Source organism: Pseudophryne corroboree, chromosome 5 (assembly GCF_028390025.1).
Source record: "Pseudophryne corroboree isolate aPseCor3 chromosome 5, aPseCor3.hap2, whole genome shotgun sequence".
In the NCBI taxonomy this organism is placed as follows: Eukaryota; Metazoa; Chordata; class Amphibia; order Anura; family Myobatrachidae; genus Pseudophryne; species Pseudophryne corroboree.
The window spans coordinates 546,439,789-546,462,142 of record NC_086448.1 but is presented as its reverse complement, the minus strand read 5'-3'; the positions used below and the strand labels follow the sequence as shown (position 1 = coordinate 546,462,142).

Below are 22,354 nucleotides of genomic sequence, written 5' to 3'. Positions count from 1 at the left end.
GCTGGCTGAAACCAGTGGTTACCAAAAGATAGAACTGGTTAGGTGGAGCACAGTGAGCTGTAGGCTGCAGGAGACTGAAGACTGGAACTGCTGGGACCTGTAGTTCCACAGGTCCAATTCACAGGGGATACTCTCAGGACAGAGGACTGAAGCCAGGAGACGCCTGTTCACTGGAAGTGATGCGATGGAGAATGCAGATTCCTGACAGAAAGTTTGTAATATGGTGATGTTACATTTTGTCCCCTATGTTCTCCCAGATGATGCCTATTTCATTTGTGGGAGGAAAGCGTACAATTGGCTTGCCCCGAGCTCTGAGGGATTGTGTTATATTGGGAGAGTACTACCGGAGGTCATGACCATAACCCACGATAAAATTAAAGACGTTCACCGCAGTGCTCAGGCTCCTTATACTCATACTCACTATGAACACATCATCAAGAGACACCTCATATAGAGGGCAGAGCACGCAGCCTCTGATTTGATCCACGAATCCACCGGGATTCAGTTCCTTCTCGCATTAGACATCACCCGTACTGCCAGAGGAACTATAAATTATAGGTATATCCATGCGCTAGCGAACTTGATAGATAATATCACTGAGATGTATGATGACACCTTCAGGTATACGGGAAGGGAGTTACAAGCCTACAAGAAGGAACTGATCCAGCACAGGATGGTCCTTAATTACGTCCCAGCCGTGACAGGTGGGTATTGTGTTACTCTGGCAACTCAATATGGAGTGAAGTGCTGTACATATATTACGAACAGCACTGACGACCCCACGGAGATCATCGATCAGAAGATGGACGAGATCTTGCAGTTGAAGTGGGAGTTCAGGAGAAAGCACAACCTTACCTTAGCGACTGTGGGTAATGAACTGACCAGCTGGGTCTCATGGTTGAACCCACGCAAATGGTTCTCAGGTTTAGGAGAGTGGGCTCAAAATGTCATTATGAGTGTGGGGAAGTTTCTCCTTTGTATCCTGGGAGTCATCATAATTATTGGTTTGATATTTAGGGGTGTTCAAATTCTAACGCGGTGCAAGCGCAGCACAAATTTGATGAGTCTAAGGAGTGAGGGCGCTGTTATAGCAGCAGATTTAATTTATGACCCCTCAATAGAGACAGCGTTATGATAAGGATTGCAAATGAATTTCATGGCCTGTTTCTTTCACCCGTTTTTCTCGGTTTCCCCCTCTGCCCAGATACATCCAACCGGAAAAGACGTCAACCCTACCCAAAATGTTTATGTGAATGTATTTTTATATATGTGTCTTATCTTCATCTCTGCAACCTCCAGTTAATGGCACACATAGTCGACAGGTGATAGCTACATATACTAACACTCACATATGTTCCCCCTCCATGTATCATCTGTTATGCACACCAGTGCCTGCAGGAATGTACTGGTGTCAGAACTGTTATGCACACCAGTGCCTGCAGGAATGTACTGGTGTCTGAACGGATAGGTATGCAAAGCAAATGAACTCACAGACAGACACAGAAGGTGATAGGGTAACAAAATACACACAAAGTGAACAGAGAAGCCCAGAGGCTAAGGAACTGGGTGTCTCCCTAGTATTAGTAATGTTCAGATGGGAAAAGCAAGATGTTGTGTTTTAATACGTAGAGAACCCGAAATGCTGTTGCTAAGGGCAACAGCAAAACCCTAAAGGGTTACCAACGGGTGTGGCAGTAAACTCCTTGGTCAGAGATGGAATGATAGACACAAGGAGAGTCTCCACAATCCTAATTCTCACTTGCAGTGCACAGGTTCAGCTTACTGCCACTAAACTGACACCTGACACCTTGCACAGTGAGACAGGATTTAGGCAGGCAAGTCTTAGAATACAGCCGCAAACTTGCTAAGTTCACAGAGTAGTAAAAGAACCCCAGCAAGCTAAACGACTGACTCCAGTCTTACTGCTAGGTCTGGATTGGCAGAGTGTAGTACCAAATCCCCAGGCCTATTTGCAGTAAGCAACAAATACAAAGCTACACAGTACTGGCTAACTTTCAGGAACTGACTAACCAACAAAGATTCAGCAGCATCTGCTTAACCTGAGAAGAGGCCTTATAAAGCAGGTGCTGTCCACGCCCCACTCAGGCCTCACAGACTGTGGGCACAAAAACCAGCACCGGATCCCCTGCCGTGCACAGAGCCTGTAACCACTGCACAGCAAAAGACCCGAACCGGAGTATCAGCTGCGCTCAGGTTACTCCGCTAGCACTTGTCTCCCGGTTGCCATGACGACGTGGCAGCACAGGGCAGGAGACCCTAACATCATCAACTAAATGTGCACCCCATTTGTTGGAATAAGAAGACGAAAAGAGCTCGGTAGTGTTTGTTTGCCCATTTACAGACCCTTAATACGGGATGAGAAGGAATTAATGTATACTTCGCAATACCTCGAAGCTTATTTAGAACATATACGGCACGATGATACATGCCCCTCAGACATTGATTCATACATACATGCTTTTTACTATCTCACTAGGTCATACACTTCCCACCTACAACTCTCCCCCAATCATCCAAGCTTCTATATATATTGTATAGATATTTTTCTGTTTATTGATTAGTTAGTGGCAGTTATTGATGACTGCCAAAGGGTGGACTGTCGAAGTCGGAAAATATTACAGTACACACATCACGTACAAACACCACATAAATGGCCTCTATGCGCGTACTTATTCGGCCGTGCGTGCACATATTCGCAAATTGCGTATGATCGCTCACGCGGTCGTACGTGTTAGCGCGTGGTATGAGTAATTACGGAGGCATTAGTACTCGCATGGAAAAGCCACAAATATATATCATATATTTAATCCATATATTGCATAAATCACCCACTGTCTGCTCATCCTTCTAATAGCATGAAGATGGTTTGCACATAAATTATCCTCCCAGAAAACTCTAATACAATGTACCAGATGGCCTTGTTTACGCATAGCTTTGAAATCCTATGAAGAAGGCAAATACCTTTGGTTACCCCCATTGTTCTAGAGTTGTCCAGTATCTGTCGAAGACAACAAATACTGGATTGTCATTGTCTTATCTGAAGACAGGACAAACAGAAAGACAATATCCAGGAACCTAGGTTGACTGAAGAGAAACTCAATTAGCAATAGCTAACAAATTACAAACCAGACATTTAGAAATCTGAGGTAATAACATTCATAGTCTAAACTCTTATATATATATATATATATATATATATACACACACACACACACATATATACACACACACACATTTCCTAACAATTGTAATAGCAGGAGTATGTGTGTGTGTGTGTGTGTGTGTGTGTGTGTGTGTGTGTGTGTGTGTGTGTGTATATATATATATATATATATGTATATCTTGAGGATGGAAATAGATAATCATATCATGTGTAGGATCATATTGTTCAGAGTCACGTAAACATTAATCTGGTGGGTATAAGTATATTAACATATATTGCAACATTAAGTTATTAATAATACCAGATTTATGTATGATTAATGTGATGGGTTTAACTGGCCATGGGGCGGGAACTCAGATGCAAACAACAGAAATCACATCTCATGTCTTAGCCATCACCCACCTCTTGAGCTGACCAATGATCCCCGGTGCACAGGATATGTCCCACCCCCGAACCAATGAAAGAAGAGCACACAGTGTCTGTTGTATTATGTTTTGATCCACTGTATAAAAAGCCAAGCTGCCTAGCTGGTCGGTAATCTCTCTCTCTGAAGGGTCATCTTGCCTGATAGACCTGAGCACCGGGACTGCGTGGCGCTGGCGAAACCAAATGTATGTACCATTGACTGTAGCCATTTTTCTATTGTATTGTATTGTTGTTTATTGTATCCCCCCTTTCAGCAATTATATGTTGGTGTGTCGGAACCCAGCATCTTAAATACAATCTGGTGTCGTGTCTCTTTTCCCTGCTAAGGTTATAAGTGTATTTCAGTCACACGTGCAGCTGCAGAGTGCTCACGGCGTGTCTTTGGGTGTGTACGCACTGCATGTACTTTGTACGGCCAGCGCGGCGTTTGTACGCAAAGTGCGTACATGGTATGGGGCTTTGTATGCAAACGGTATCATAAGTACGTAGGCTAAGGTTTGATCACAGCGGCCACAGCGGCTCCATTTTAAAGTGTATTTAATGTGTTTTTGAAGTGTTGCTTTTAGTCCTGTATGGTCAATACGTAAGTAGGAATTGTGAACTGGTGAGAAAAAAAATATAGTCTCTACCAGAGGGATTATGAATGCCCCAGACATCGTATAGATCAAACTCGGTTAATACGTTACGTAAAGCCAACGATGGACCAAGCTTGGATCTGGCTGTTGCATTAGAAGGCTGAGTCGATTTATCCAGTTTCGGGTCGATTACCAAGTTAAAATCTCCCAAGAGAATTAAGAAACCGACACGAATCTTTTGAATAATTAAGCAGATTCCTAATAAAGGCTACTTGATTCGAATTGGGGGCATATAAAGAGATGATGGTAACAGGCTTAACTTCTATAGTACCTGTGAGGATCAGGTAGCGGCCTAATTATCAGCAAGCTGAGAGTGTAGGATAAAGGAAATAGTATTTCGAAATAAAATAGCCACTCCATTCCTCTTAAAAGGACCATTAGCAAAATAACCTATGGGGTATCTATGATCTTTTAATATGGGTGTAGTATGGTATGCCGGTGGCCGGGTTCCCGGCGACCAGCATACCGGTGCTGGGATCCCGACCGCCGGCATACTGACAGCGTGGCGAGTGCAAATGAGCCCCTTGCGGGCTCGCTGTGCTTGCCACTCTGCGGGCACGGTGGTGCGCTATTTATTCTCCCTCCAGGGGTTTGTGGACCCCCAAGAGGGAGAAAAAGTGTCAGTATGCCGGCTGTCGGGATTCCGGCGCTGGTATACTGTGCGCCGGGATCCCGACAGCCGGCAAACTGAAGACCACCCTTTAATATAGGTGGGTTGTGAGAGGAAAAACTGTGTCAGGCATGCTGGGATATGTAGTTTCACAACAGCTGGAGGGCCGCAGTTTGTACATGCCTGCTGTAGAGGAAGGGAAGAGGGAAAGTGGGTAAAATAGAATAAGGAATATATAATTATATACATCTGGAAAAATATAAAGAAAGGGAGAAAAAAACAAAACGACCCAGTATATCGGGTCTGCATTGCTACTGTAGGGGGGAAAAGAATACAGTAGATAAATGAGGGGGCAAGTGGCCTCAACGAGCCACCCAGGGTCAAACAGAGATATTGGGGAACATGTACAAACAAGGATAATAAAGGCACATCTCTAACTGCATAAAATTGGTAAATGGAGAGAAAACACATATATTCAGGAAAGATGCAACCGTCAGTTATAATCCCATAGAAAGTAACAATATTGTCTAAACAAAGACATATTCTAGGAATAGAGTAAAGGCATAAACATTTAGAATCAACATGAAGAATTATCAACTGTCTTAACAAGCCATATTGATCACTATCGTGAGTTCCAGGGGCGGATCCAGAAGAAAATGATAGGGGGGGGGCACCATGGAAGGGGCAAGTACATTTGCTTGTGGCTTCAGTGCATGTGAGGTGGCGCTTCTTATACAATGCCCACAGTTGTAGCGCTCATTATGCAATGTCCACTGTACTGGTAGTGCCCCTTATATAGACCCCATAGTAGTGGTGCCCCTTATGCAATGCCCGTATTGCCCCCAGTAGTAATGTTGCCTGTAGTAATGCCCCCAGTCATTTAGCACCCTAGAAGTTATGCTCCGAGTGGTAATGCCCCTGCAGTTATGACCCCAATGGTTTACCCCCACCCCCTTTAGTTTAGCCTCCCAGTGGTAATGCCCCCAGTAGTTTGCCTGCTTGTAGTTTAGCCACCAGTAGTAATGCCCCCTTGTAGTTTGCCCCATTGTAGTTTAGCCCCTGTAGTTATGCCCCCCTTGTAGTTTAGCCTCCAGTAGTAATGCCCCCAGTAGTTTGGCCCCTGTAGTTATCCCCCAGTAGTTTGGCCCCTGTAGTTATGCCCCCAGTAGTTTGGCCCCCCTGTACTTAAGCCCCCAAGTAGTAATGCCCCTGTAGTTAAGCCGCCAGTAGTAATGCCCTCCTGTAGTGTGCCCCCAGTAGTCAGCCCCTTTGTAGTTGGCCCCCAGTAATAATGTCCCCCAGTAGTTTGCCCCCAGTAGATGCCCCCCAGTAATAATGTCCCCCAGTAGATGCCCCCCCCAGTAATAATGTCCTCCAGTAGTTTGCCCCCAGTAGTAATGCCCCCTAGGAGTTTGTCCCCAATAGATGACCCCCCAGTAGATGCCCCCCAGTAATAATGCCCCCAGTAGATGGCCCCCAGTAAAATGTCCCGCAGTAGCTGCCCCCAGTAGTAATGCCCCCAACAGATGACCCCCCAGTAGTAATGCCCCCAGTAGATGCCCCCCAGTAATAATGCCCCCAGTAGTAATGCCCCTGGTTGATGCCCCCCCAGTAGTAATGTCCCCCCGTAGTTTGCCACCAGTAGATGCCCCCGCTGCACTAAGGAAGAAAAAAACCATCATACTTACCGAGCCCCGTTCCCGCTTCCAGACCACTGCGGTCCTCCAGTCATCTCTGGGCGTCCGCTCCTCAGTCAGCACTATGAGAGAGACGTCATGACTGATATCTCTCCCATAGCGCACGCCGCACAGTGACAGCACCGGAAGCCGGAGCTCAGTACTGAGCTCCTGCCTCCGGCTGCCGCTGTGCAGGGAGACGGGCGCCCGCTGGTAACACAATCTCAGGGGCACCCGTCATCTCCCTGTGCGGCGCTGGGAGGGGACGGGGACAGAGGCCACAAATGACAGGGGGGGCACGGGCCCGAGTGCCCCCCCCCCCCCCCCCCCCAGGATCTGCCACTGGTGAGTTTGAACCTGCATTAAACAGTACACCTCTAAAAGAGCATAGTAAAAATAAGATTTTACTTACCGATAAATCTATTTCTCGTAGTCCGTAGTGGATGCTGGGACTCCGTAAGGACCATGGGGATTAGCGGCTCCGCAGGAGACAGGGCACAAGAATAAAAGCTTTAGGATCAGGTGGTGTGCACTGGCTCCTCCCCCTATGACCCTCCTCCAAGCCTCAGTTAGGATACTGTGCCCGGACGAGCGTACATAATAAGGAAGGATTTAGAATCCCGGGTAAGACACTTACCAGCCACACCAATCACACCGTACAACTTGTGATCTGAACCCAGTTAACAGTATGATAACAACGAAGGAGCCTCTGAAAAGATGGCTCACAACAACAATAACCCGATTTAGTTAACAATAACTATGTACAAGTATTGCAGACAATCCGCACTTGGGATGGGCGCCCAGCATCCACTACGGACTACGAGAAATAGATTTATCGGTAAGTAAAATCTAATTTTCTCTGACGTCCTAGTGGATGCTGGGACTCCGTAAGGACCATGGGGATTATACCAAAGCTCCCAAACGGGCGGGAGAGTGCGGATGACTCTGCAGCACCGAATGAGAGAACTCCAGGTCCTCCTCAGCCAGGGTATCAAATTTGTAGAATTTAGCAAACGTGTTTGCCCCTGACCAAGTAGCTGCTCGGCAAAGTTGTAAAGCCGAGACCCCTCGGGCAGCCGCCCAAGATGAGCCCACCTTCCTTGTGGAATGGGCTTTTACAGATTTTGGCTGTGGCAGGCCTGCCACAGAATGTGCAAGCTGAATTGTACTACAAATCCAACGAGCAATAGTCTGCTTAGAAGCAGGAGCACCCAGCTTGTTGGGTGCATACAGGATAAACAGCGAGTCAGACTTTCTGACTCCCGCCGTCCTGGAAACATATATTTTCAGGGCCCTGACAACGTCAAGTAACTTGGAGTCCTCCAAGTCCCTAGTAGCCGCAGGCACCACAATAGGTTGGTTCATGTGAAAGGCAGAAACCACCTTAGGGAGAAATTGAGGACGAGTCCTCAATTCTGCCATGTCAGAATGAAAAATTAAGTAAGGGCTTTTATATGATAAAGCCGCCAATTCTGACACACGCCTGGCTGAAGCCAGGGCTAACAGCATCGTCACCTTCCATGTGAGATATTTTAAGTCCACAGTGGTGAGTGGTTCAAACCAATGTGACTTAAGGAACCTCAAAACAACATTGAGATCCCAAGGTGCCACTGGAGGCACAAAAGGAGGTTGTATATGCAGTACCCCTTTTACAAATGTCTGAACTTCAGGTACTGAAGCCAGTTCTTTCTGGAAGAAAATCGTCAGGGCCGAAATTTGAACCTTAATGGACCCTAATTTTAGGCCCATAGACAGTCCTGTTTGCAGGAAATGGAGGAAACGACCCAGTTGAAATTCCTCTGTAGGGGCCTTCTTGGCCTCACACCACGCAACATATTTTCGCCAAATGCGGTGATAATGTTTTGCGGTTACATCCTTCCTGGCTTTGACCAGGGTAGGGATGACTTCATCTGGAATGCCTTTTTCCTTCAGGATCCGGCGTTCAACCGCCATGCCGTCAAACGCAGCCGCGGTAAGTCTTGGAACAGACAAGGCCCCTGTTGGAGCAGGTCCTTTCTTAGAGGTAGAGGCCACGGGTCTTCCGTGAGCATCTCTTGAAGTTCCGGGTACCAAGTCCTTCTTGGCCAATCCGGAACCACGAGTATCGTTCTTACTCCTCTCCTTCTTATGATTCTCAGTACTTTTGGTATGAGAGGCAGAGGAGGGAACACATACACTGACTGGTACACCCACGGTGTCACCAGAGCGTCCACCGCTATTGCCTGAGGGTCCCTTGACCTGGCGCAATATCTGTCTAGTTTTTTGTTTAGACGTGACGCCATCATGTCCACCTTTGGTTTTTCCCAACGGTTTACAATCAGGTGGAAGACTTCTGGGTGAAGTCCCCACTCTCCCGGGTGAAGGTCATGTCTGCTGAGGAAGTCTGCTTCCCAGTTGTCCACTCCCGGAATGAACACTGCTGACAGAGCTATCACATGATTTTCCGCCCAGCGAAGAATCCTTGCAGCTTCTGCCATTGCCCTCCTGCTTCTCGTGCCGCCCTGTCTGTTTACGTGGGCGACTGACGTGATGTTGTCCGATTGGATCAATACCGCCTGACCCTGAAGCAGGGGTTTCGCTTGACTTAGGGCATTGTAAATGGCCCTTAGTTCCAGAATGTTTATATGAAGAGATGTTTCCATGCTTGACCACAAGCCCTGGAAATTTTTTCCCTGTGTGACTGCCCCCCAGCCTCTCAGGCTGGCGTCCGTGGTCACCAGGACCCAATCCTGAATGCCAAATCTGTGGCCCTCTAGTAGATGAGCACTCTGCAGCCACCACAGAAGAGACACCCTTGTCCTTGTCGACAGGGTTATCCGCTGATGCATCTGAAGATGCGATCCGGACCATTTGTCCAGTAGATCCCACTGAAACGTTCTTGCATGAAATCTTCCGAATGGAATCGCTTCGTAAGAAGCCACCATTTTTCCCAGGACCCTCGTGCACTGATGCACTGACACCTGGCCTGGTTTTAGGAGGTTCCTGACTAGCTCGGATAACTCCCTGGCCTTCTCCTCCGGGAGAAACACCTTTTTCTGGACTGTGTCCAGAATCATTCCTAGGAACAGTAGACGTGTCGTTGGAATCAGCTGCGATTTTGGAATATTTAGGATCCACCCGTGCTGACGTAACACTACCTGAGATAGTGCTACTCCGACTTCTAACTGTTCCCTGGACCTTGCCCTTATCAGGAGATCGTCCAAGTAAGGGATAATTAAGATGCCTTTTCTTCGAAGAAGAATCATCATTTCGGCCATTACTTTGGTAAAGACCCGAGGTGCCGTGGACAACCCAAACGGCAGCGTCTGAAACTGATAATGACAGTTTTGTACTACAAACCTGAGGTACCCTTGGTGAGACGGGTAGATTGGGACGTGGAGATAAGCATCCTTGATGTCCAGAGACACCATATAGTCCCCTTCTTCCAGGTTTGCTATCACCGCTCTGAGTGATTCCATCTTGAATTTGAACCTCTTTATGTAAGTGTTCAGGGATTTTAAATTTAAAATTGGTCTCACCGAGCCGTCCGGCTTCGGTACCACAAACAGCGTGGAATAATACCCCTTTCCCTGTTGTAGGAGGGGTACCTTGATTATCACCTGCTGGGAATACAGCTTGTGAATGGCTTCCAAAACTGCCTCCCTGTCGGAGGGAGACTTTGGTAGAGCAGACTTCAGGAACCGGCGAGGGGGAAACGCCTCGAATTCCAGTTTGTACCCCTGCGATACCACCTGTAGAATCCAGGGGTCCACTTGCGAGTGAGCCCACTGCGCGTTGAAATTCTTGAGACGGGCCCCCACCATGTCTGAGTCTGCTTGTAAAGCCCCAGCGTCATGCTGAAGACTTGGCAGAAGCAGGGGAGGGCTTCTGCTCCTGGGAAGCGGCTGCATGGTGCAGTCTTTTTCCCCTTCCTCTGCCCCGGGGCAGGAAGGAATGGCCTTTAGCTCGCTTGTACTTATGGGAACGAAAGGACTGAGTTTGAAAAGACGGTGTCTTTTTCTGCTGATGTGAAGTGACCTGGGGTAAAAAGGTGGATTTTCCAGCCGTTGCCGTGGCCACCAGGTCCGATAGACCAGCCCCAAATAACTCCTCCCCTTTATACGGCAATACTTCCATATGTCGTTTGGAATCCGCATCGCCTGACCACTGTCGCGTCCATAACGCTCTTCTGGCAGAAATGGACATAGCACTTACTCTTGATGCCAGGGTGCAAATATCCCTCTGTGCATCACGCATATATAGTAATGCATCCTTCAAATGCTCTATAGTTAACAGTATATTGTCCCTATCCAGGGTATCAATATTTTCAGTCAGGGAATCCGACCACGCGACGCCAGCACTGCACATCCAGGCTGAAGCGATTGCTGGTCGCAGTATAACACCAGTATGTGTGTATATACTTTTAAGAATATTTTCCAGCCTTTTATCTGCTGGTTCTTTGAGGGTGGCCGTATCAGGAGACGGTAACGCTACTTGTTTAGATAAACGTGTGAGCGCCTTATCTACCCTAGGGGGTGTTTCCCAACGTGTCCTAACCTCTAACGGGAAAGGATATAGTGCCAATAATTTTTTAGAAATTAGCAGTTTTTTGTCGGGGGAAACCCACGCTTTATCACACACCTCATTTAACTCATCTGACTCAGGGAAAACTATTGGTAGTTTTTTCACACCCCACATAATACCCTTCTTTGTGGTACTTGTAGTGTCAGAAATGTTCAATGCTTCCTTCATTGCCGTGATCATGTAACGTGTGGCCCTACTGGACATTACGTTTGTCTCCTCACCGTCGACACTAGACTCAGTATCTGTGTCTGGGTCTGTGTCGACCCACTGAGGTAACGGGCGTTTTAGGGCCCCTGACGGTGTCTGAGACGCCTGGACAGGCACTAATTGATTTGCCGGCTGTCTCATGTCATCAACCGTTCTTTGCAAAGTGCTGACATTATCACTTAATTCTTTAAATACGATCATCCAGTCAGGTGTCGACTCCCTAGGGGGTGACATCACTAACCCAGGCAATTGCTCCGCCTCCACATCATTTTCCTCCTCATACATGTCGACACACACGTACCGACACACAGCACACACACCGGGAATGCTCTGATAGAGGACAGGACCTCACAAGCCCTTTGGAGAGACAGAGGGAGAGTCTGCCAGCACACACCAAGCGCTATATATATATATACAGGGATAACCTTATATAAGTGTTATTCCCTTATAGCTGCTGTTTATATAGTTTTTAGCTGCCAATAGTGCCCCCCCTTCTCTTTTTTACCCTGATTCAGTAGCAAGTCTGCAGGGGAGAGTCAGGGAGCCGTCCTTCCAGCGGAGCTGTGAGGGAAAATGGCGCTTGTGTGCTGAGGAGATAGGCTCCGCCCCTTCACAACGTCCTTATCTCCCGCTTTTTCTGTAAAAAATGGCAGGGGTTAAAATACATCCATATAGCCCCAGAGCTATATGTGATGTATTCTTTAGCCAATCTAAGGTATATCATGTTATATTGCGTCTCAGGGCGCTCCCCCCCAGCGCCCTGCACCCTCAGTGACCGGAGTGTGAAGTGTGCTGAGAGCAATGGCGCACAGCTGCGGTGCTGTGCGCTACCTTAGTCTGAAGACAGGATCGTCTTCTGCCGCCGATTTCACCGGACCTCTTCGCTCTTCTGGCTCTGTAAGGGGTCCGGCGGCGCGGCTCCGGGACCCATCCAGGCTGAACCTGTGATCGTCCCTCTGGAGCTAATGTCCAGTAGCCTAAGAAACCCGATCCACTCTGCACGCAGGTGAGTCTGTTTCTTCTCCCCTTAGTCCCACGATGCAGTGAGCCTGTTGCCAGCAGGACTCACTGAAAATAAAAAACCTAAAATATACTTTTATTCTAAGCAGCTCAGGAGAGCCACCTAGCCTGCACCCTTCTCGTTCGGGCACAAAAATCTAACTGAGGCTTGGAGGAGGGTCATAGGGGGAGGAGCCAGTGCACACCACCTGATCCTAAAGCTTTTATTCTTGTGCCCTGTCTCCTGCGGAGCCGCTATTCCCCATGGTCCTTACGGAGTCCCAGCATCCACTAGGACGTCAGAGAAACCAGTAATGATAACAGTTACGAAGCTTATTCAGGTAGTAGACCATTCCGATCGAGGTGGGCGACGTCTTTCTGGAGCCGTTGGCAATTTTACAGAAATGTCCCAGTCCACAAGCAATTTGAATCTGACCTCCAAATCAGAAATAAACGAGGAACTGTCATAGGTGACCATTAATTTCACTGGAAAACCCCATCTGTAGCAGATCTCTTGAGCCTGGAGGGCAGACGTGATAGGAGCCAATTGGCGTCTCTTAGAGATGGTAAACGCAGAGAAATCAGGGAAGAGTTGTAATCCACCTAGGACTTCAGAGTCCTTTGCGTCCCATGCTGCTTGAAGGATACGCTCCTTGGTAGTAAAGAAGTGTACTCATAGTAACGTGTCTCTAGGTGAAGTAGATAGAGATCGGGGCTTAGGCAGGCAGTGTATCCGGTCAATAAGCAGTTCTGAGTCCTTCGTATCAGGTAGAAGTTTACGGAAGAGAGACATAGCGAAATCCAACAGTTCCGAGTTAGCTACGGAATCAGGTATTCCACAAATTTTTATATTGTTCCGCCTGAAACGGTCCTCCAAATCTGACATTTTGGTTCTGAACGCATCCAAGTCATTTTGTTGTTGATCAGGAGCAGTAATGAGGTCATTGTGCGACGTCACCAGCTCCTCCATTTTCCGTCCTATCGCCAATAGCTGAGAGTTCAACTTTGACTTCACGTATTGCAGCCGTCAGGTCCTGAGAAAAGTCAGATTTAAAGGCCGCCAAGACCTGACAGAGGGTTTTTACCGTGAGGGGGTCCTCAGAGGTGGGATCCACACCTGGTACTGTGAAGGAGGTGGCCGGGGCATTCTGATTAGGACTTTTCGTAGAAGGAACAGATATTCCTCAATTTGAGGGGGACGACCGAGGTTGCTTCTGAATCGGAAAAGATACTGGGAGGGGGAAAGTGTTCCTTTAGCTTTCTTTGGCGGCATAATGAGAGAAACAAAAAGGAAGCTGGTGCATAAATAAGCAGAAGGAGACCGTGGAGTCCGGTGCGTTACAGAGTTAAGGAAATGTCGGTTCTAAAATGGTGCCATATAATTAGCAATAAGACCCTGGGTGGGAAAGTATAGGTAGGAGATCACATCTCTCACTCACTGTAGGACTGTATTTCCGTACTGGAGCTCAATTGCAGACAGAGATGTACTGTAAAGACACCAGGCAGAACAATATAACAGGCAGGAACCGTTTATTCACAGAGCTGTCCAGAGAAAATGCAGTTCGTAACTAGAAAAAGGCCCACATGTGTTGCTGTTCAGCTGGAGATTATATATTGTTGAAAGAGGAGAGTAGTGGAGAAAGTCTGCAGGAGCTATATACAGGACAAAGCCACAGGATATACTACTAACCAATGGAGGCCAGCAAATGAACTATGGCACAGTGTAACAGAAACTGGGGTCAGATGTAAGGAAGACCCAGGTGGAGGGTTTTATATACAATAGGGTTCAGCAAGCCTGCTATGTGACCCTGATTCCACAGAGGGAGTTAAGGGAGCTGTGCTGTGGTGAGCTAAGATGGCTGCCGCCGCCAGTGCCACAGGCGGGGGACTCCACACTGTACCTGATGGCTTAGGAGGTCATAGAAAGGCTTCCCCTCCTCCTGACATCATCTGAGGGCCTGCAGGGAGTAGCCGCCCCCGTGAGGTGCGAAACCGGCGGCGTCAGGCCGTCTAAAGCATCCGTCGTGGCCGCACTCCGGTCCTGAAGCTCACTTCCGGGCCGTCTCCAAACTCGAGGCATCGGCTTCTGATCAGGGAGCAGGCCGCAAACTCTGTGAGCCCGAAAATGTCTCCCAGCTCCGCGGTGCTGCTCTAGTAAGTTGCCCACAGCCGTGGGCTGAACTCAGGAGGGTGAAGGCAGCCAAGGGGCACAACAGGAAGCAGGTTTATGGGCACAATGAGCCGCAACTCTGCTGCTGCACGTCCACACTGCACAGCGTCCAGGCCACGCCCCCCCAGGAGCTGCGTTTTAAGAGAGGAACAGCCTCCATCACGAGCCCCCTCCTCTCCGGCAGCATTTGACTCTGGCATAATGCCAGAGTCTACAGCGCAGATGCGCATGCGCAAATCACTCAGGAATGGCCACTGTGGCCATTTTCCCGAGTGATTTCTGTCCTCAGCGCAGGGCTCCCATCTCGGGACTCCGGAGGAGTAAGTATAATGGGGCTCATTCCGAGTTGATCGCTCGCTAGCAACTTTTTGCTGGCTTGCGATCAAATAGTCACCGCCCATCGGGGAGTGTATTTTCACTTTGCAAGTGTGCGAACACTGTGCTGCCGTGCGGGGCGATAAAAATTTGTGCAGTTCCTAAGTAGCTCTAGACTTTCTCAGCCCTTGCGATCATTTCAGTGTGTCTGGTCCGGATTTGACGTCAGACACCCGCCCTGCAACTGCCTGGACACGCCTGCGTTTTTCCAACCACTCCTTGAAAACAGTCAGTTGACACCCATAAACGCCCTCTCTCTGTCAATCACTGTGCGTTCGGCTGTGCGAATGGATTCTTCGTTAAATCCATCGCTCAGCAACAAACCGCTTTGTACTCGTACGATGCGCCTGTGCATTGCAGTACATACTCATGCGCAGTTTAGCCACGGTTGAGATGATCGCTGCGCTGCAAAAAGTTGCTAGCGAGCGATCAACTCAGAATGACCCCCAATATGTAGGTAAGTGCATACCCTCCAACATGACCCATTCCACTAGGTACAAAATGCTTTGTTCCTGGACTTCCTTGCCAGTGGCAGTAGCAGAGGCGGAGCTGGAGCACAGTCCAAAATTCAACTAGGGGAGCCACACCAACTGCCATCCCAAACACTGCCAGACATCGCCAGCTGGGACTCACTGGCAGTTGGTGTGGCCCCCCCATTTAAATTTTGGACTCTGCTGCAGACTTACCTCTGCAACTGCCAATGGCAAGGAAGTCCAGGAACAGAGCCTTTTGTACTTAATGGCATGGGTAATGTTGGAGGGTATGTGAGTGTGTGTGGTGTGGGCCGCCCTGGACCCAGGGGCCCGTGTGCACCACACACACTGCACCCATCATAGAAACGCCTATGGTGCTGCTGTACATGCAGGTGCCCCTTCAGGGCTTGGAGCAGTGAGGCAGGCGTCTCCATTACCTCTGGGAATTCAGCCCCCTGCTCATATGGCCGATGTCCACGCAAGTGACCGATTCTGCATCTTTGGACACACACAAGACACCTCCTGTGCTATTTGCATATTTTCGTACAGTAGCTGCATCAGAAGATGCAGCTGCCGTACGAGCTACGTCTATCTCTGAATCAGGCCCATGGTTAGATAAAACATCCCAATTGTAAAGTGCAACAGAATATGCTCAACCTAAACAAATAAGTCTTAAAAAACAAATGTAAACCACTCATTTATAGCAATGACAATCTGCTGTAAACAACACGGAATTAATATAACTAGTTTAATCAAAATACTAAGAAGCATCATAACAAAATAATACATGTAATAAGATATAATGTTGCCCAACAATAAAGTGCTTTTGTCATTTACCCACGATCATTTGCATGCAGCCAGGCACCTGATACCTGGAACTCCCATGGTAAAGTCGTACTATGCAGTGCCTTGATGCATTGTGTCCTGTAGGTGGCATGGCTAATCTTGGTAGGGAATGAGCCACCCCGAATCCAAGAAAAAGGAGGAGGAAGAGGAGGGAGGGGCTGGCCTGGCAGCAGCAGAGCCAGCATTGGGAACTGCTCCTGCTTGCACAGAGATGATAATGGCGACAGGAGCAGGGCTGGGATTTCTCCACTACACATAAGGATACAGAGGGAAAGTGATCTGTGCCCGGCACTGGCCGCTGCTTTCTCACCGTGATGGGCTTTATCACCCCCGGAGTTCCCCTCCCCGTGCAAGACGAACCCCGGCGACATCTGCAGCACCACTTTGGGAATTTCAATAAACACTTGCAGTTCTGAGACGGATCCTGTGGCCCCTGTGGTGCTGGGGGCAGATAATACAGCGGGACTGCCCTCCTGGGGGGTTGATCGGATAACAATGTCGGATAGCAAGGTGAAAGTGGCCGTGAGGGTCCGGCCCATGAACCGGAGAGGTAATTACCCGGGACTTATATCAGGGAGGGGATTCTGAAAACTTTTAATGAGTAGAACAAAGTAACTCGTTCAGTGCCAAGCTGCACCGAGGAGGATAGGCTAACCCATCTTCCATGTATGCGGGCCAGGGAACCTGCAGGGTCAGCCCCTCGCACCCTACATCGCTGCCAATATTGTTACATACCATGCAGAGGCATTATCTAGGCGCATCACATGCGCAGCTGTCTCTACAAACATGGCAGCACTCTATTCCCCATCATGTAACCTTCGCTGTTGGGTTACAGTGTTCTATACTCCTCTACAGAGAATAACCACTACACATGAACCATTTTGTTGTGATGTTTTTACATTTTGTAAAACAGGGACAGGTTCAGGGACACTTTTCCAGCCTTGTCCTGTCTGTGGCATTAGGGACAGTCTGCAGCTATGTATTATAATGTATCTTTACAGTATGAAGAAAGTAACACTTTAGATCACTCTCAGATATGAACCTAATGTCACCCGGGAAGACGTATTTTTAGGCAGTTGGTGCTGATCCTGCCCTTCACTCCCAAGTGTAGGACATTTGACAGATGTGTGGTTGCAGGAGATGGATCCTGCCCATAAAACCATAAACTCTGATAAAGACAGCTGCAAATGGGACTCCACTGTGGTAGAGGCCCTTCTGTAGCAGTGGTGTTTAGTTTTTCCCCATTTACTGGAGCCTCGAAGCGCAAACTAATATATTTACACAAGAAGTAAATAAATACATTGTGTTTGTGAGTGTATGTTTTAGTTTTGGTTGGGTATTTGGGTGTTTATTATGCATCATGGGAAAGTTGCTGAGTGACTCATGGGATGTCTTGGCAAGGAGAACAATTGCAAGGGTATGAAAGTACTGTATTGTCAGTGGTTTAAGGGCTTGGAACTGTAACCATATGCCAAATATTTCTTTGATTTAGAGATGGATCTGAATACAAAATGCATTGTGGAGATGGAAGGGAATCAGACAGTGCTGCAACCTCCACCTGCCAACAGCAAGCAAGGTGACAACAGGTAAAACAGCTCTGTCCTGAAAACTGAAATACTATTTGGCTTGGGGCCTTATTATGATACTATCACATGTTCTAGACTACAGTGGAGTAAATCCCTTCATTGCCAATAGGATGGAGACGATAATAAAGTGAATATTTATTGTGATATTATTTTTTTCTTTGTTTGCATTTACAATATATTTGTAAAGGGAAAAAATCATGTTCACTGTCTATCATTACTCATGTCTGTGGAGATTTGGCAATAAGGATACAGAAACTTAGCCCATTGAAGAAGCTTCATTAACCACAGTTAGCTGGAGATTTATCAAATATCACAAATAATTAGCAATAATCTCCCCCTATAATTACCTGGATACCTGCATTTGTAATCTCCAGTATGTAGGAAAATCTTTTTACCTGGACAGTTCATCCGATATAGGGGGTAATTCAGATCTGATCGCTGCCGTGCGGTTTTTGCTGTCCTGCGTTCAGATAGTCGCCGCCTGCAGTGGGAGTGTATTTTCGCAGTGCAAGTGTGTGTTCCTATGTGTACGCCGAGCTGCTAAAATTCTGTGTGTGCAGTCTGTGCGCAGCCCAGGACTTACTCTTTCAGTGCGATTGAATCAGGCTGATTGGGGCCGGAGATGACGTCTGACACCCTCCCTGAAAACGCTTGGGCACACCTGCGTTTTCCAGAACACTCCCAGTAAACGGTCAGTTACTACCCACGAATGGCCTCCTCCTATCAATCACCTTGCGAACGCCCGTTCAAACGGATTTTTAGCAACGTCCCATCACTGACTGGCGACCCCTGTTGTTGTTGTCCGACGTGTGTGTGCATTGCGGTGAATATGCATGTGCTGTTATGACCTGATCGCCCGCTGTACGAAAATGCACAGCAGCGATCAGATCTGAATTACCCCCATAGAGCTGTACCGGTGTTGTATAAACTTACGACTTTATGACCCTGAGATGTGCTGCCATAGGCTTGTGCATACGCAAGTCGCAAGTAATCGAGAGCAATTCCTTGGGATCCCTCTTCGTGGATTTTTGGGTAAAGAAGCCCATAGGCTTCTGTCTGCTTCTGACTTTTCTCTATCGTCCTAGTGGATGCTGGGGTTCCTGAAAGGACCATGGGGAATAGCGGCTCCGCAGGAGACAGGGCACAAAAAGTAAAGCTTTAGGATCAGGTGGTGTGCACTGGCTCCTCCCCCTATGACCCTCCTCCAAGCCTCAGTTAGATTTTTGTGCCCGGCCGAGAAGGGTGCAATCTAGGTGGCTCTCCTAAAGAGCTGCTTAGAAAAGTTTAGCTTAGGTTTTTTTTCTCTATCGTCCTAAGTGGATGCTGGGGTTCCTGAAAGGACCATGGGGAATAGCGGCTCCGCAGGAGACAGGGCACAAAAAAGTAAAGCTTTACTAGGTCAGGTGGTGTGCACTGGCTCCTCCCCCTATGACCCTCCTCCAGACTCCAGTTAGATTTTGTGCCCGAACGAGAAGGGTGCAATCTAGGTGGCTCTCCTAAAGAGCTGCTTAGAGAAAGTTTAGTTTAGGTTTTTTTTCTTTACAGTGAGTCCTGCTGGCAACAGGATCACTGCAACGTGGGACTTAGGGGGAAAGTAGTAAACTCACCTGCATGCAGAGTGGATTTGCTGCTTGGCTACTGGACACCATTAGCTCCAGAGGGATCGAACACAGGCCCAGCCGTGGAGTCCGGTCCCGGAGCCGCGCCGCCGACCCCCTTGCAGATGCTGAAGCGTGAAGAGGTCCGGAAACCGGCGGCTGAAGACTCCTCAGTCTTCATAAGGTAGCGCACAGCACTGCAGCTGTGCGCCATTTTCCTCTCAGCACACTTCACTGGGCAGTCACTGAGGGTGCAGAGCGCTGGGGGGGGGCGCTCTGAGAGGCAAATATAAACCTTATACAAGGCTAAAAATACCTCACATATAGCCCATAGGGGCTATATGGAGATATTTAACCCCTGCCTGACTGGAAAAATAGCGGGAGAAGAACCCGCCGAAAAAGGGGCGGGGCCTATCTCCTCAGCACACGGCGCCATTTTCTGTCACAGCTCCGCTGGTCAGAACGGCTCCCAGGTCTCTCCCCTGCACTGCACTACAGAAACAGGGTAAAACAGAGAGGGGGGGCACATTAATGGCTATATATATATATATATTAAAGCAGCTATAAGGGAGCACTTAATATAAGGATATCCCTTGTATATATAGCGCTTTGTGGTGTGTGCTGGCAGACTCTCCCTCTGTCTCCCCAAAAGGGCTAGTGGGTCCTGTCTTCATTAGAGCATTCCCTGTGAGTTTGCGGTGTGTGTCGGTACGTGGTGTCGACATGTATGAGGACGATATTGGTGTGGAGGCGGAGCAATTGCCAAATATGCAGATGTCACCCCCCAGGGGGTCGACACCAGAATGGATGCCTTTATTTGTGGAATTACGTGATGGTTTATCTTCCCTTAAACAGTCAGTTGAGGACATGAGGCGGTCGGACAATCAATTAATGCCTGTCCAGGCTCCTCAAACACCGTCAGGGGCTGTAAAACGCCCTTTGCCTCAGTCGGTCGACACAGACCCAGACACGGGCACTGATTCCAGTGACGACGGTAGAAATTCAAACGTATTTTCCAGTAGGGCCACACGTTATATGATTTTGGCAATGAAGGAGACGTTACATTTAGCTGATACTACAGATACCGTAAAACAGGGTATTATGTATGGTGTGAAAAAACTACAAACAGTTTTTCCTGAATCAGAAGAATTAAATGACGTGTGTGATGAAGCGTGGGTTGCTCCTGATAAAAAGTTGATAATTTCAAAAAAGTTATTGGCATTATACCCTTTCCCGCCAGAGGTTAGGGCGCGCTGGGAAACACCCCCTAAGGTGGACAAGGCGCTCACACGCTTATCCAAACAAGTGGCGTTACCCTCTCCTGAGACGGCCGCACTTAAGGATCCATCAGATAGAAAGATGGAAGTTATTCAAAAGAATATATACACACATGCAGGTGTTATACTACGACCAGCTATAGCAACTGCCTGGATGTGCAGTGCTGGAGTAGTTTGGTCAGAATCCCTGATTGAAAATATTGATACCCTAGATAGGGACAATGTTTTACTGTCGTTAGAACAAATAAAGGATGCATTTATCTATATGCGTGATGCACAGAGGGATATTTGCACACTGGCATCTCGGGTGAGTGCTATGTCCATTTCAGCCAGAAGAGCCTTATGGACACGACAGTGGACAGGCGATGCGGATTCAAAACGTCACATGGAGGTTTTGCCGTATAAAGGGGAGGAGTTATTTGGAGTTGGTCTATCAGACTTGGTGGCCACGGCTACTGCCGGGAAATCCACTTTTTTACCTCAAGTCACTCCCCAACAGAGAAAGGCACCGACCTTTCAACCGCAGCCTTTTCGCTCCTACAAAAATAAGAGAGCAAAGGGCTTGTCGTACCTGCCACGAGGCAGAGGAAGAGGGAAGAGACACCAACAGGCAGCTCCTTCCCAGGAACAGAAGCCCTCCCCGGCTCCTGCAAAAACCTCAGCATGACGCTGGGGCCTCTCAAGCGGACTCGGGGACAGTGGGGGGCCGTCTCAAAAATTACAGCGCGCAGTGGGCTCACTCGCAGGTAGACCCCTGGATCCTGCAGATAATATCTCAGGGGTACAGGTTGGAATTAGAGACGGATCCTCCTCATCGTTTCCTGAAGTCTGCCTTACCAACCGTCTCTTCCGAAAGGGAGAGGGTGTTGGAAGCCATTCACAAGCTGTACGCTCAGCAGGTGATAGTCAAAGTACCCCTATTACAACAAGGAAAGGGGTATTATTCCACTCTATTTGTGGTACCGAAGCCGGATGGCTCGGTAAGGCCTATTCTAAATCTGAAGTCCTTGAACCTCTACATAAAAAAGTTCAAGTTCAAGATGGAGTCACTCAGAGCAGTGATAGCGAACCTGGAAGAAGGGGACTTTATGGTATCCTTGGACATCAAGGATGCGTATCTACACGTTCCGATTTACCCCGCACACCAGGGGTACCTCAGGTTCATTGTTCAAAACTGTCACTATCAGTTTCAGACGCTGCCGTTCGGATTGTCCACGGCGCCTCGGGTCTTTACCAAGGTAATGGCCGAGATGATGATTCTTCTTCGAAGAAAAGGCGTATTAGTTATCCCATACTTGGACGATCTCCTAATAAGGGCAAGGTCCAGAGAACAGCTGGAGACAGCTTTAGCACTATCTCAAGAGGTGCTAAGACAACACGGGTGGATTCTGAATATTCCAAAATCCCATTTAATCCCGACAACTCGTCTGCTGTTCCTAGGAATGATTCTGGACACGGTTCAGAAAAAGGTTTTCCTTCCAGAGGAAAAAGCCAAGGAGTTATCCGATCTGGTCAGGAACCTCCTAAAACCAGGAAAGTGTCAGTACATCAATGCACAAGAGTCCTGGGAAAAATGGTGGCTTCTTACGAAGCAATTCCATTCGGCAGATTCCATGCAAGAATATTCCAAAGGGATCTGTTGGACAAATGGTCAGGGTCGCATCTGCAGATGCACCTGCGAATAACCCTGTCACCAAAGACAAGGGTGTCACTTCTGTGGTGGTTGCAG

The 22,354-nt window shown here is 48.1% G+C and overlaps 1 protein-coding gene across 4 annotated transcripts in view; it reads left to right on the top strand.

Moving 5' to 3' along the window:
- The first annotated feature begins 16,313 nt into the window (after positions 1-16,313).
- Positions 16,314-22,354, top strand: part of KIF13A (kinesin family member 13A) — a 477,346-nt gene continuing 471,305 nt past the window's right edge. For all 4 annotated transcript variants that reach the window (XM_063923222.1, XM_063923220.1, XM_063923221.1 and 1 more), the window contains exons 1-2: positions 16,314-16,714; positions 17,657-17,750. In XM_063923222.1, the coding sequence (XP_063779292.1) occupies positions 16,660-16,714; positions 17,657-17,750 (149 nt within the window). In that variant the 5' untranslated portion in view covers positions 16,314-16,659. The remainder of the gene's footprint in view (positions 16,715-17,656; positions 17,751-22,354) is intronic.